Raw genomic sequence first — 16,132 nt, forward strand, 5'->3', positions numbered from 1 at the left:
TTTGAAAAGTGGATCGTGGTAAATGTCATTGTTATTAACGTAAAAGTTTGATAAAATTGCTTTCAGCCCATCTTTGGTCATAATGGTTGAAGGAAATGGGTTACAAAATATTGATGCTTTTACCAAAATCCACTGATTCTGGGCATCTTCATAAGACACATTTGAATTATTATTAGTGTAATAATGATGAAATACCACCCATTAGCTGTTATTGACCTTGACCTAGCACCTCGGGCATGGATGTGTGTGATGTCCTTAGGTTAGTTAGGTTTAAGTAGTTCTGAGTCTAGGGGACTGATGACCTTAGAAGTTAGGTCCCATAGTGCTCAGAGCCATTTGAACCTTAACCTAGCATAACAGTCTATGGTTTTTGCAACTGAAAAGTGTAAAGGCTCTCCATTATCACTTTACTTGCATACATTCAGATTATGATATATTTTACTAGCAGAACATTTTTACAAACATTATTTCATAATGTTCCTGCAAAATTTCCTTTTTGTTGTTGCTTACCTGAGAATTGTCACTTTTACGTCTTAACCAACATCAAGTACTTCTTCCAGGATATTTAAAATACCACTATTATTGAATTTGTTATGTCAGAGCTACAGTATCGCAGACATTTGGCCAGCAAAAAATTTCTGCACGCTTTGAAGGTGGTCTGATGCCTTTACCATCAATGCTAAAGTATGAGAATGCTTCCAGTGGCTCAAACATAATTTACTTCATTTATTGTTAACACTTTTTCAGTTGGAGCATGAATTTGTATTGATTACAGATTGATGAACTGGTAATGAAGGCTTGCCGCAAATACCTTCGCACGTGCTGTGGAACTTGTCTTGATGAGTACAAAACAGATAATTATGAGGTATGTATTAGTCATTTCTTCATAACCAACACTAATTAAGCACACATTTTCCTCACATTTATTATAGGTTAACTGCATACAAATTCAGTTTCCAATCTTTATGAACAAAAGCTAACGCTTAATAGCAAAAAGATGGGTATTAACAAGAATACTGAAGTTCATGGGAATTATGCCTTGCATATATGAGTAATAACAATAATTGAATCCGTCTTCAGGCCACGAGTGGCCTACCGGGACCATCCGACCGCCGTGTAATCCTCCGAGGAGGATGCGGATAGGAGGGGCATGGGGTCAGCACACCGCTCTCCTGGTCGTTATGATGGTATTCTTGACCGAAGCCACTACTATTCGGTCGAGTAGCTCCTCAATTGACATCACGAGGCTGAGTGCACCCCGAAAAATGGCAACAGCGCATGGCACCTAACTTCGGTGATCTCACGGGAACCAGTGTATCCACTGCGGCAAGGCTGTTACCTATATATGAGTAATACCTTTCATAATTCCAGACTTAAGAGTGGAGGTGTAATGGAAAGTGGAATAAAGGAAATGGAAATTAGATATCTGACTCCTTCATATATTATAACTTAACAAAAAGGAAGTAGGGAATGAAAAATGGCAAAATATTCATTACAATAAAAATTGCTGCTTGATAACACAATTGCTTTTACTTCTTGTTTTAGGGCAGCAGATTGCAGAATGTAAGAATTCGAATATAGGTTAGTAGAGTCATATGAGTAATTCATCATCAAATAAGCTTAATATTAGGGTTATCAGAAATGAAGTGAAAAGAAAACACCCGACCAAGTACAGTTAAAATCACTTTATTTACTGTAGAACAATGAAGCAAGAAGGGCATTTACGAGTAGGCGTTATTGAAAACAAAAAATTAAGAGCAATTTGACAGAAAGTGAAGAAATTTTGGACTTAACTGCTGCACTTAAAAAAAATGTGGGATTAACTCTACAGATGAATGCACTTGCTATCTCATGTAGAGTTAGAAGACCTCTAAGAATCAGTTTTGCGGGTGACTTTAATATTGGGTTGGTGCATAAGTTGACAGCATTTTCTATAAGTTTAATAAACACAATAGACACACATAAGAGCCTTCAGTCATCAATAGAGTATTCTCCTTCACTATTTATGACAGTTGAATAATGGTGGGATAACTTTTCGCTTCCCCAACTGTAGAAATAAAGAGGTTTTGATGCGAAGAACTCATCGGGCCATGTTTGGACTGCATTTTCATCCAGAAAGGAAGTTCCTTGAAGGTAGTATGATAGAAGAGAAGGTGAAAATCTGATATTATAAGATCACGCGAATAAAGTGGGTGTGGAATGTGTTCCCAACCCAATTTATGTATAGTGTTTTTTTTGTCAGTCTAGCAGAATGTGGGCGGACTTTATTGTTGAGTAGCATCACTTCATGCAGTCTTCCTGGTTGTTTTCGGATTTCGTCTGGAAGATGTCCCAGTTAACAGTAAACATCAGCAGTGATGGTTACATGTTGGGGAAGCAACTCGTAGTACACGACACTCTCGCTGTTCCATCAGATGCATAGCATTATCTTTACTAGATACACATGGGTCTTTGTACGGAGAGTTGCTGCTTTGTTAGTCAGCCGTTCCTTTCTTTTCCTTATGTTAGCGTAAAGACACCATTTCTTGTCACCAGTAACTATACAGGATAGGAATAGTAGTTGTTCACAAGCCAACTGATAAGGAGCAAGCAGGGATGCTGTGATTTTGGCTTAGGGCATGCGGTAGCCACACACCAGATTTTTTAACCTTCCCCATTGCATGCAAATGTCGCACAATGGTGAAATGATCACAGTACATTACATATGCTAGTTCTCGAGTACGCTGATGTGGAGATCATCATGATTAATATGTTTAAATGACAGACTCCAAAGGTCTTTCTGAAAGTGTACAGTAACTAATGTCAAAATGATGCACCTTAAAACAAGAAAACCATTCGCTGTAACCCCTCTATTGAACTCGAACACAAGAATATATCGGAAATGTTTAGTTTTCTCTGCTTGGCACTCTATTTTCTAGCATCCACGGCTCCAATCACTATAATGACAGTATGTAAATTCAAATAATAACAGTGAACTACAAATAAAAAATTACACTCAATAAATAAAACGATAGCAATTATAATACCAACGTGCCAAAAAAAAACACTATGAACTTATGCACCGACCTAATATTAATTTATACGCAGTTGTGCAAGGAAAAGAATGTTGGAAGTAATCATCAATTCATATCATTTGATGCTGACTTTTTTTTTTTTTTTTTTTTTTTTTTTCCAGAGTGCATCGGAATAGTAGCACAAGTAGTGACAAAATTTTATTCATTCTTTGTTACTAGGGGGACATTCAGTCGATCTTTCAGACTGTAATGCACCAATTTTAACATGAAAAGGAATTTGTACACACACAGGCAGATGTTAAATACACTGATAAGCCCACCGTGATGTTTGATGCTGCCTGGTGGCGTTGCATGCATGTGACACGATAACAAAATTGCGTAAATGGAGCAGACACAGAGGGGGGGATAACCCTAGCGAAGATATTGGCTGCACAGGGGAAATCCATTGAGATAATTGACTCTGACAAAGAATAGATTATTATTATTATTATTATTACACAGAACCTATGAAGAAGTACCTCAAAAACAACAAAGCTGGTCAAATCTTCACGTGCTACTGTTTTGAGCATCTCAGGAAAGAGGTAGAAGGACGTGAAACTACCACTAGGCGCTAAATGGTTGCACATCCGTGACTATCCACAGAATTACGGGTTCGGAGATATGCCTGATCTGTAAAATAAGATAGATGGTTACCTGTGGCATCTCTGTTGAGAGAGCACAAAGCTGGTGCACACCATTCATCGTACTTTGTTGAACATGGAGCTCCTCAGCAGATCACCCCTACGTGTTCACATGTTGACTCAGTGAAATTGTCAGTTAGAATTGCAGTGGGCACAGGACCACCACGATTTGACCATTGATCAATGGAAGTATGTCAGCTCTTCGGCTGAGTCACATTTTTGCTACAGTAGGTCAATGGTGATATCCACAAATGCTGTCATCCAAAGGGGAGCCACCTGTGAAACGACGTCATCTACCTGCTGTTATGTAAACACTCTTTTGGCCTATCAGTTGGGATGAATGGGCATAGGCAGAGAGTGTATGCTGGCAATACACAATATCCTGTTGTATAGCATGCTTTACAACATGACAATCGTAACCTTGGTACCCGTTTCATCACACGCACCATCTGGATTCTTCCTCCAGACAACAGTTCCTCAGGACTCCATAGGTGGGAACTAACGCTACAACAGGTTCTTGGTTCTCGTGACCCATCTGGCCGTAATTTGTTAATTTCTTCCATTTCAGCATTTCTTCACAGTAACTACTCGTTTCTTCACTCTGTTTTAGTTTTCTACATCTCTCATTTTCTTACCTGTCTATTTTTCACCGTTCCCATCACACATCTGTTATATACAATGCACTTAGCTTCTCACTCTTATTAACTAGTACTAATCAAACACTATAATGAAAAGGAAAGTTGCTACTCACAATATAGCGGAGGTGCTGAGTCGCAGATAGGTGCAACAAAAAGACCGTCACAAATAAATAAAGCTTACGGCTGTTAAGGTATTTGTCAACAATAGATGTGAGAGGCATTGCAGCGGTACGTTAACCTGTGAATTGTCCAGCCAAGTCAATCTCTATTGCTTTCGAAGACTTGTACACAGGAACACTGTGCCGCCAACGGCGATGATAGCCACATCGCAAAGGCAACGCAGCGGTAAGTACCACTGCAATGCCTCTGCGACGTGATGCAAACATCTTGGCTTGGAAGACATGGAGTATAGTGGAGAGTACAGGTCTACCGGCTAAGATTCCCTATGGTACTTTGGCACGCAACTCACACATACAACCGCAGTCTGAGACAACTGAAACCACATGAGTGTGGTTTCAGTTGCCTGTGACTGCGGTTGTGTGTGCATGTGTGTATTGTTGACAAAGGCCTTAAAGACCGAAAGCTTTATTTCTGTGTGACAGTTTTTCTGTTGTGCCTATCTGCTACTCAGGATATATGGTGAAGAGCCACTTTCCTTTTCATAATATTGTATTCAAATGCAGTCCCCAACAATCAGTCTTTCCTTCTCATCCCATCTGGTAAGTCTCCCCTGACAGGCAGTTCGGGATCACTTTTCCAAAATCTACTCCTTTTCCTAGACCTCTCAAGTTTTTGACTTCACCCCTCTTCCTTCCCCGTCAGCCCTTATGTCTGAAGGAGGAGGAGCCACTGGCTCCAAAAGCTTGCCTAATTGTAACCTTATTTTAGGTGTCTGTTCTTCCGCTTGGTGAGTAGATTTTTTATCAATCCAATTCCATTATGAACAATTTTATATAATTGAAATAACATTAGTAAGCTAGAAAGCCACATTCTGCTCATTGTTACATCTGTAACCAATGGTGAAACAACTTATTTTCATATGTTTTGATACCAGTTTTGTGTTGTATTTTGTAGCCTTTGAAAATGATGGCATGTCGAAACGCATAAGGCAATTTTGAAACCAATAAAAAGTGTGGTTAAGACATCTGAAAGTTATTAAAGTGCAGCCAAATGGCTGCTTCATCTCCTACCATTTTCATCCAAATTGCAGCTGTTCTATGTTCCACTGTCACTGCCTCTCTCTTTTGCTCTTTCTGTAACACAACCACTGTCTAGTATCTTCCAGTATTTATTACTTTCCCACTGCCACTGTCTCCTTTTCTCTCTGTATAAAAAAGCGCAAATATTTTCACATGCCAAAATTTTTGGGAAATTTTTTAAAGGTGCTGAGGAAGGTAGAATGAGGCAGCTGGTACCCCACTTTTCAGTCAGTCTCTTAAACAGAAGCATATGTGCCTTTTTTATGCTCTGATAAAAGCATTTTACTGCTGGTTCCCATCTTGTCCCTGCTACAGCAGGGCATGTCACTTATACAAAAATAACTTTTATTAGTTTAATTATGTGAAACTGAAATAATGAAAACTACTTTTAGACCTCAGACCAGATTATTTTTTGTCACAAAAGTTTTGCATGTGCTTTAGTACTACTTGGGGTTCCCAGAACTGTGATGATAACGGAGACACTTCACAGCATATTTCTCTGTGCCGTGTCACTTCATAAACTAAGTTGTCACATTGTGCTAGATTTTGTATGTACAAGTAGGGTAATTTTGCTCAAAAATGGATAAAGATATCAAGAAAATTTTCAAGGTTGTTAGAGGTCAGAATCTTACGAATATATTGTAAAACTTTGCTGTGCGTAGCCATTTTGGAATCTGTGGCTTAAGGCACACCATAGACCATGTTTAATGGAAAAAAGAACCAATAAGTCTGTTCCATTTGCTTAAGCTGGAAAAGGTTTGTAATATTCAAACTTTGATGTTGTACTGTAGGAGAGTTTCAGTAAGACAATCCTTCTGTTGGGTAAACAAATCGTCCCTAGCCTCAGGGCTATCCAACACACTTGACCCTGCCTTTCTATAAGCAATAGAGCCCGAGGTATGAGCCCTGGAAAAATTGCTGTATTTATGTGCAGCATTTTGGAATATATTGGTAGCGCATGTTATCACATATGCACCAAATAAAATTTTGTGAATAGTCAGCATTCACCCATATTTACTTATTATATATTACTGTAAAATGACTAGTCGTGCTTACTATTAATTATACAAATGATCCAGGGAACATAAAACTGATATGTATATTTCAGAAAAGATATTTTAGTGGCCTTTGTTTCTCCCAAATTTTGCAATGAAAATATTGTTTACTTGGTTAATGATTATGATTACACAAATCTAATTTCAAAAGCTGCATGTAACATTTACAGACCTGTTAGAAAGGAATGGTTACTGTACATAAAGTTTTCTTTATAAAGTCAGTGGTTCTGGGAGAAACTGGAGGATTGAAATCCTAACCAATATTATTAGCCTCTTGTGTAAGTTTGTCATGTGTCACCTGACTTCGTAGCATATTTCACAATAAATGTATTAAATTAAGGTACTGTCAATGACATTCACATTAGCTATAAGAGGTCGCATAAAAATGTCAGATACTATGTTTTAAAATTTCTGGTTCAATTTGTTATAGATTATTGTGGAGGACTGCTTGAAAATACTGGATAAGTTCATTAAAGAAGGAAAGAAATTTGATTATGTGTTCGGTGATCTTACCGACATTCCATTATCACCAGTTCCTCAAGGAGAAGTGTGGGACTTCATCAGACTTATCTTAAATACATCAATGCGTGTCTTGAAACCGAATGGAAAGTATATGACTCATGTAAGTATGATTACACACTAAGGCTTTCCTTCCATAAACATGGAACATATCATACTTAATTGGTTTATTCCGACTATGTATCCTCTCTACATAACATTCATATAATAAATATGCAGCCATGTTACCTGAAGGGCAGTAGATAAATTTAGGAGAGCAATACTTGCTATAAGCCACTGAAAAGTGGCAATGAAAATATTCAAAAATTCACGTGCTGATGATGATTTTCACATTTACTCTCATTTCAATAATACGAGGGCAGTTCAATAAGTAATGCAACACATTTTTTTTCTCGGCCAATTTTGGTTGAAAAAACCGGAAATTTCATGTGGAATATTTTCAAACATTCCCGCTTCGTCTCGTATAGTTTCATTGACTTCCGACAGGTGGCAGCGCTGTACGCAGCTGTTAAAATGGCGTCTGTAACGGATGTGCGTTGCAAACAACGGGCAGTGATAGTTTCTTTTGGCGGAAAACCAGGGCATCTCAGATATTCATAGGCGCTTGCAGAATGTCTACGGTGATCTGGCAGTGGACAAAAGCACGGTGAGTCGTTGGGCAAAGCGTGTGTCATCATCGCCGCAAGGTCAAGCAAGACTGTCTGATCTCCCGCGTGCGGGCACAGCTGTGACTCCTGCAATGGCGGAGCGTGCGAACACACTCGTTAGAGATGATCGACGGATCTCCATCAAACAGCTCAGTGCTCAACTTGACATCTCTGTTGGTAGTGCTGTCACAATTGTTCACCAGTTGGGATATTCAAAGGTTTGTTCCCGCTGGGTCCCTCGTTGTCTAACCGAACACCATAAAGAGCAAAGGAGAACCATCTGTGCGGAATTGCTTGCTCGTCATGTGGCTGAGGGTGACAATTTCTTGTCAAAGATTGTTACAGGCGATGAAACATGGGTTCATCACTTCGAACCTGAAACAAAACGGCAATCAATGGAGTGGCGCCACACCCACTCCCCTACCAAGAAAAAGTTTAAAGCCATACCCTCAGCCGGTAAAGTCATGGTTACAGTCTTCTGGGATGCTGAAGGGGTTATTCTGTTCGATGTCCTTCCCCATGGTCAAACGATCAACTCTGAAGTGTATTGTGCTACTCTTCAGAAATTGAAGAAACGACTCAGCGTGTTCGTAGGCACAAAAATCTGAACGAACTTCTCCTTCTTCATGACAACGCAAGACCTCACACAAGTCTTCGCACCCGAGAGGAGCTCACAAAACTTCAGTGGACTGTTCTTCCTCATGCACCCTACAGCCCCGATCTCGCACCGTCGGATTTCCATATGTTTGGCCCAATGAAGGACGCAATCCGTGGGAGGCACTACGCGGATGATGAAGAAGTTATTGATGCAGTACGACGTTGGCTCCGACATCGACCAGTGGAATGGTACCGTGCAGGCATACAGGCCCTCATTTCAAGGTGGCGTAAGGCCGTAGCATTGAATGGAGATTACGTTGAAAAATAGTGTTGTGTAGCTAAAAGATTGGGGAATAACCTGGTGTATTTCAATGCTGAATAAAACAACCCCTGTTTCAGAAAAAAAATGTGTTGCATTACTTATTGAACTGCCCTCGTAAGTTATCACATAATAGCCCATATTACAATTTTTCCAGTATTCAGACTTGTTATTCACAACAGTTCTTACGTTCGTTCATATGGATGTTTAGATATCAAAGTCAGATGCAGTCTTTAAAGAGAAGTTAGAAGGGCAATTCATTCTTAACTGAGGTTACAAAAAGTGTCTTGTATAATTGGTTCTATAGCTGTACAGCTGCAGACATTTGAATCATTCAGAATCAAACATTTTCAATTATTCTGGAAAATTGGCATTTTTGCAGCCCATCAAAGAAATTATTTAGATATAAATGAAAATGGGGTGACATGAAGCACTTCAGCAGTGACTCAAAGTAAAAATACAAAACTATTCTCTGATAGCACTTGTTGAAGTAGTATATTTCTATTTTTGCTTTTAAAATGTGAATACCAGGTTTTAATGACAATCTAGTAAAATTGTAGGCAATGAAAGGTGAAGTTGCATATCAGTTCACGCTCCTGTACATCGTGTGCTGAATGCGTAGTAGGTTGCGAATTCGTTTGTGCTCTTGTTGTAAGATACACATTTTTCTCTTAGGTCCTTAAATTTGGCGATTATTAATTGGTAATTTTGTGCAATCTGTAATGTCCTCACCAGATCAAAAGCAAGTTTCCTGAATACTGGAAAATGTTCAGTTTTCACTGACTGAAAGTTCACACTTAAATGCACTTGTTGATACGGATTTTTATGTGAAAACTCTTTCAAAGATTTTTAAATATAATAAACAGTACTGACATTCTAAATCCTTATTCTTTGTGTCTACTTACATATTTCTCAACATAGTCTCCCAACAAGAGACCAGTTTGTTGATACTGTCACTGTAGAATGAGTGACTTTGTTGATGGAGCCACAACCTCACCTCTACTTGCACCATATCATCAATGTCCAATTGAAATCCTTGAAGGCATTCTTTAAGTTTTGGAAACAGATGCAAATTGGATGAGGCCAAGTTGCGGCTGTATGGAGGATGATCAATGACAGTGAACCCAAAGTATTGGATAGATGCAGATGTTGTGGTGCTCTTTTGTGGTCTGGTGTTGCTGGCATGCTGAAAGAGAGTGTGCTCCACGCATGCACAAACTCTTCAAATTCAAAACTAGATTACACTACTATTTCTCATGCACCAATAGTCAATTACACACCACCATGTTACATGCTACAATTCGCATCCCTCTTCCGGTAGAGGGCTACAAATATATAGACATGAAGAATAAAGATGTAGAATGTTAGTAACATTAGCTTTATTAAAAAGCTTAGAGTTATCATATAAAAAATTCTGGAGACACACTTTTTAGCACGCACTTTTATTTGAGATTAGATCACTACCCATCAAAAATAAGAGGTGCCGATCAACAGAAAGGCATGTAGAAAAAGAGTTGCCATCGACCTCGGACAGTCTTAAACACCTGACACTCAGCCTTAGCCCTTCTCCATTGTTAAAACTGGCTTGTCTTCAGTGTTTTTAAAGTACACTTTTACCTCTTCATTTATGTACTATTTGCTCGTGCCTTAGACTTACGGCAATCTTTTTACTTCTTTCCCCCTGATCTTACATCTGCTCCATGTCCATAACAGCATGAAATTGAATAGTAAGAGTTCCCAGTACAAGTTCTCTAACCATTGCTTCCTGTTCCCTTATTAGCCTTACTATATCTGCCAAGTGCAATATATCTAGTTGCTGTCAGTATGCCAGCTGAGGGTTCTATCTCAGCAGGACATTCCTTAAGCAGACCAGATACCACTGTGGCCTACTGTCCTTATTAACTGACTAGGCCAATTACTAGAATACTGTCGGCCTTTATTTGCAATGTATCGAAAACATACCTTGGAATTAATAGTGTCATATATGATGTCCATCTTACTAAATTCCCCTAAACATTGGAAAGTGAAGGTTTAGAAGACTGTGACAAGCAGTGAACATTCTGTGATATCAATATAATATGCTTCGGCATGGTGCGAATGCATCAGTGTTCAAAATTTTCTAGTTCTGTTGGAAAATATTGTCTCGACTGTGAATTACTATTTAAAAGCTGATCAGTTACAAAAATACTGCAGACTTTGGTGTGATAACAGAGAGATCAAGTGATAACTGATACATACTACTGATTGTAAAACCCAGATAGACTTCGTAAGAACAGCACAAGTACGCCTCCAAATGTTCTCATAATCGCAATGGTGATGTAACTTTGGCAGGGGGCTGCTTCAGAACCAGTATGTCTTGATTCTAGTCACTGTTATGCCAAAGAGATTAATGGATTAGATGAAAACTCCCAATAATGTGAAGCATCAGTTGCTCCTTTCTGGCACAGAAACATGAATCTCTTGTTTCTTAAAATAAATAGTGCCTGTCATGATCCTAAAATCCCCATTTAAAAGTGAATTCTTCTCTAAAGATAGTCAGTCTTATGCCACCTCTGTAAAATGAAAAGAAATAATAACAAACATCCAACAAAGATTCCTATCTAAATACAGCAATTCCTGTGGCAAATGTGGGGAAAAACACTGGAGCAAATAATTAACTGCTGGTTATCATTGGAATTTGAGTCCAATACTGCCCGTGATGATTCTGGAATAGGGTGTATACGCTCCAGGAAATCTGGGAAAAAACCCGGGAATTTTTCATTGTTTCAGCTTTCAGTTAAATTTTTGTAATTTTGACTGGTAATAACTGACATTCTAACAAAGAATTTTACTTTAGTCCATTACTGTAATGTAATATTGCAGCAATAAAACATAAACGAGTAAAGAATAAATAAAAAGTAAATTGCAAAGGAAATGTGTCATTTACAGCAACAAAACATAGTGCACACACAAGCGTCTGCCAACAGCAAAATGTGTCGAAGGCGGTAGGGGGAAGACTATGCAATACTTCATAGCAACAAACTGCTTCCAATGGGCGTGGCATCACAACGGTTAACATTAGGTTCATTTGAGCAGTTGCCTGTGGGCTTAAGTGCATGCACAGTTGAGTTGCGTATGAAAAATACCTTCTCCCACTTCTGACTACTTGAAGTACGGCTATTAGCCATATCCAAGGTAACTAGACACGAGTTGTATCAGCAGTAGCAACAAGCAACCAGATGCTACACAGAAACATTCTTCTGGTGCATGTGCAGAGTAGTGTGAGTTGTGAACCATGTTTACATTTAGTGATTTTGCCGTTTCCTCTTGGTTTACAGCTCTCAAGAACAAAACGGATTTCTGTGGGTGGGCGCTATAAAGTGAATTAAAATATTACATAATTATGGAAAGCTAAAATACATAATTAGTCTCAGTTTTTGGATTTTATTTTATTTTGCAGGTTTTTGGCAGTCTGGTATTAATTGCCTTGCCGAACAATGTTATTTTTGTTGATTTGCTAAAAAAATGGCTTTAATTAATCTTTTCCTCAGAGGTTTTATTTGAAACACTATTGGCTAGTGTCAACTGTTCACAGTATTTCAAGTGCACATTGTTATCTTTTGTGCTGTATGACATTATGCCATAGAACTAAACATGAGGTAATACAGTATTGGTACTTCAAGAAAATTTGTGTTTCGAAAACCACACTGAAAAGATTAATATCAGCTTGGGGCCTACTTCTTTGTGAATATGGACATACAAATGTGCTCTTCAAGTTGTATTATGGATTTTAATATGGTTTACAGAATTCTGATGCTCTTGGAGTATCCTCTGACGTCCTGTTTCATTTATGACATAATGTAACATCTCTTAATGCTATATACGTATGAACATACATGCTACCTACTTCATCATGGCTGCGCAGGCACAGTAACATCGTTTTCTGGTGCTCTCTGACAAGTGCTGAACCGAATTGTAACAGGTCACCGGAAAGTATTGCAATATATTGCAATTGGTCATTTGAAAAGCATTACTTTCAAAGTACATTTCATTTCAAACAATATGAGTTATCACTTTGAATTTCTTAAATCACAGTGTGTTTGATTTTTACTTAGAGCTTAACACTTTGAAGGACAGCCACTTAGAAGTCATTACTTAAAATTTTGCCAGCACATTTATGTGATGTATCAAAATGTAAAAAATATTATATGTGAAACCTTAGATCTTCTTGTAGATACACTATGTACATTAATTTTCCTAATTGTGTGTTTGTGCTACCTAAGTCATGTTGCTATAGGCTGACTACATCACGTGTCCTATGCTCTGAATCACTATTTTTACACGAGACACATCTTCCGAAAGACGAAAACTGAATTTCGGAGACCGTTTTTTCGCTGTCATGTTTGCATGTTAAGGTCTGAAGCAGATTTGCTAGCCCAGTTAACTACGTCGCCTGGATAACAGCAGATGTAATTTATGATTTAGTGAGCGCAATCACTATTTCTCTTCAGTTAAGATGAGGTGAAAACAGCTGCAGTCTAATATTTCTACTTATCCTTCACTGTACAAAAAGCCACTCTGCCAATATTAGCCAAAATTTGGCAGATTAATATTTTTATTACACCAACATTTACATGGTAAATAAGTAAAGTTCTAGTAACATTTATATGATACGTCACTAAGGCAAAGACACAGGTCATTAGTGAACTTCATGAAGGAACTTGTGGAGGCTGTAGAAGCAATTATGAGTCAAATACTGTATGCCTTAGCAGTTGACTTGAAATTTGCCAGGTCATTTATTGATTTAATTTGTGGGGGAAGTTCATTATAAATAACTTTCCCATAATAAAGAGTTCCTTTTTTATTTGGGATTGTGTTGGTTGGCTTTAAATGGAAGTTTCCTTTTTGCCTGGTGTTAGAGGAGTGGATATTTTCATTTTTTCTGAGAGAGAGAGTGGGATTTTCCATTGAATATTTTTTCACACACACACACACACACACACACATATTTCGCAACCCATTCCATTATTAATGAAGCCTATTTCAAGAATCGATTCTGAAGTGTTTACGTGGCCACCCAGGGGTGGTATTGGGAGATACGTTTAAGGAATCCGGTTTTGGGAGCCCCATGTAAACGTGATGAATATCTACTATCATCGGCTTACAATATCACGTGACATGAGCTATGACTGGCTTACAAAAGCACATCACAATCTCAATTTCAATGCTTCAGAAACTAACATTCTGTGTTTGGTGGAATTCGACTGTATGCTTTTGTAATACAAAAATATGTAGCGTATGTGTTGCTGCAAATCAAAGATCTTTCCAAAACACTTTTTTTTGTGGGGTTCGTTTCCTAAAGTGGCAGGAGGTTCTACGACAGTGTACAAAACCTTAACCATTCAAAGTATTGATAAGTTTATTTTCACCCAGGAGAAAGTGTATTTTTTAACTGGGAAATCTGGGAATTTTTTCCTTGTCTATGTATACACCGTGTGGAAATATCGCACAACCACTAACTAGATTTTCTTGGAGGGTATTATAGTGTCTCATTATATAGTCTTCATGTGGTGTGGTGAGATGCAAGTAGCAAGCCCACTGAATGTTTTAAGTGAAGGAGCAACCAACAATTATTAAGATAGTAGGCATAAAAAGTAAAACATACTTGTCTATGTACTCGTAATGGTTACTTATATGGCCCCACTGGAGCACTGATTATATATCCATTACATAATTTGAGGAGCAAAGGTAGAACCTCACCATATAGCAGAGTTGCTGTAATGCTGAAAGGCACATAAACTAGGCAGGACATTATTCATCTGAAAAAGGGTTTGTCCACAAGTTAGCACAGTGCATGTGTGCCCTTTTCTACCTAGTTACATTGTGCCAGCACTAGGTTTGTTTGGGTCTTTCGACAACTTGGTACCTCTATTGTTCAGTGCCTTGTTACATTAATGCTGAATTTATTTACATTCCTCCAGGACTTTCCGTTACCATATTCATACAGACATTTACATTGACAAACAGGAGGAAGAAATGACCGTAAGAGTGCCTTGATTACAATTTGGTTTTCAAAAGCTTAGCTTAGCAAATGCATTTCCCATACTTTCAGAGGCAGATATTGACTTCAGTAGTGCATTCAGTTACCAGAATGTCTTGCAGGGAATTATGCTATATTACATGGCCCACTTGCCCACCCACCCAAACGAAAAGTGTAACGTTGTTGCAGTTGCTTGAAACAGTTGACATAACCAACATGTCAAATAGTGTTCTTCCCTCTTCTCTACAGTGGCTTTTACAGCCAATATAATTTGCCCAATCTAGGTATTTTCTATCACTAAATTAGCATTTATATTTTGGAGCATAATATATAATGGGCATAAAAATGGAATGAGCCAGAGACATAATTACAGAAACCAGTACCTGTATGTTAGAAGTATTGACCCTGGCTGTTGGGCTGGACATCGTCGTCAGAGATGAATCTTCTTTGACCAAGATGGCCCTCTTATTGACTTCCTGCAGCACGGGACAACAGTGAATGCCCAGTGTTACTCGCAAACCTTGACCACGCTTTGCCAAGTTGTCAAATCGAAATGACAAGGCAGTCCCACCCATGGGGCCACTCTGCTCCACGACAATGCAAAGCCTCATACGGCCAACACAGTCGTGAGACTCCTGCAGAAATTCAAATGGGAGGTTCTCGGCCACCCTCCATAGAGTCCAGACCTCTCTCCCCATGGTTGTCATTTTTGGTCCCCTTAAAAAAGGCTCTGTGGGGCATTGATTCACCTCGGACGACGTCCAGCTGTATCTGCAGAACTACTTAACACTGCAGCCCCTGGAATTTTATGAGGCAGTCCCTCACCACCTTGTGTCACATTGGGACAAGTGTCTCAACAGCCATGGTCAGTAGTTCTAACATACAGGAACTGGCTTATGTAATGATGCCTCCGGCTCGTTTCTCTTTGAACGCCCCATATTATTAGTGTTCTTTATGTGTTCTCCCTCTCTCCTCCCCCCCCTCCCCCCCCCCCACCTCCAATCCACAAACAGCTGCCCTTAACTTAGCGATAGAGCTATTTAGTATTTGAGATGATGTAGTAGTCTGGTCCTAAAGAATTTTTGTAAAACTGTTCGGGTTCCTTTCAGAATTATTACATACTTCACTCTCAGTTTAAGAAGATTAGATGTTAAAATGTAGAGTAGCAGTACTTCCCCTTCGTCCTCAGAACTTCGTAGTATTGTGTTAACACACTTCCGTTTCATGATGGCAAATGACCCTCATTACTTTGTACACTGGTCTGTAGAGGAAGAAAATTGTTAGCTTGAAAAGTGCTGCATGAAACAGTTTTCAGTGACCATCTTCATAGTCAAGAGGTCAGTGTTGGCAGCTATTGACATGTTGCTTCTCCCTCGAAAGGTCTGGAACATGGCTTACTCAGCCTCAGGTTTACTCAGGTCAGATGAAGCTGCTTGAGTAAGTAA

The 16,132-nt window shown here is 38.8% G+C and overlaps 1 protein-coding gene across 2 annotated transcripts in view; it reads left to right on the top strand.

The window, feature by feature from the left end:
* LOC126100215 (spermine synthase-like) overlaps nt 1–16,132 on the top strand; it is a 52,147-nt gene that overhangs the window by 32,775 nt on the left and 3,240 nt on the right. For both annotated transcript variants that reach the window (XM_049910778.1, XM_049910777.1), the window contains exons 6-7: nt 776–865; nt 7,017–7,208. In XM_049910778.1, coding sequence (XP_049766735.1) covers nt 776–865; nt 7,017–7,208 — 282 coding nt within the window. The remainder of the gene's footprint in view (nt 1–775; nt 866–7,016; nt 7,209–16,132) is intronic.

This window comes from Schistocerca cancellata, chromosome 9, assembly GCF_023864275.1.
Source record: "Schistocerca cancellata isolate TAMUIC-IGC-003103 chromosome 9, iqSchCanc2.1, whole genome shotgun sequence".
Lineage (NCBI taxonomy): Eukaryota > Metazoa > Arthropoda > Insecta > Orthoptera > Acrididae > Schistocerca > Schistocerca cancellata.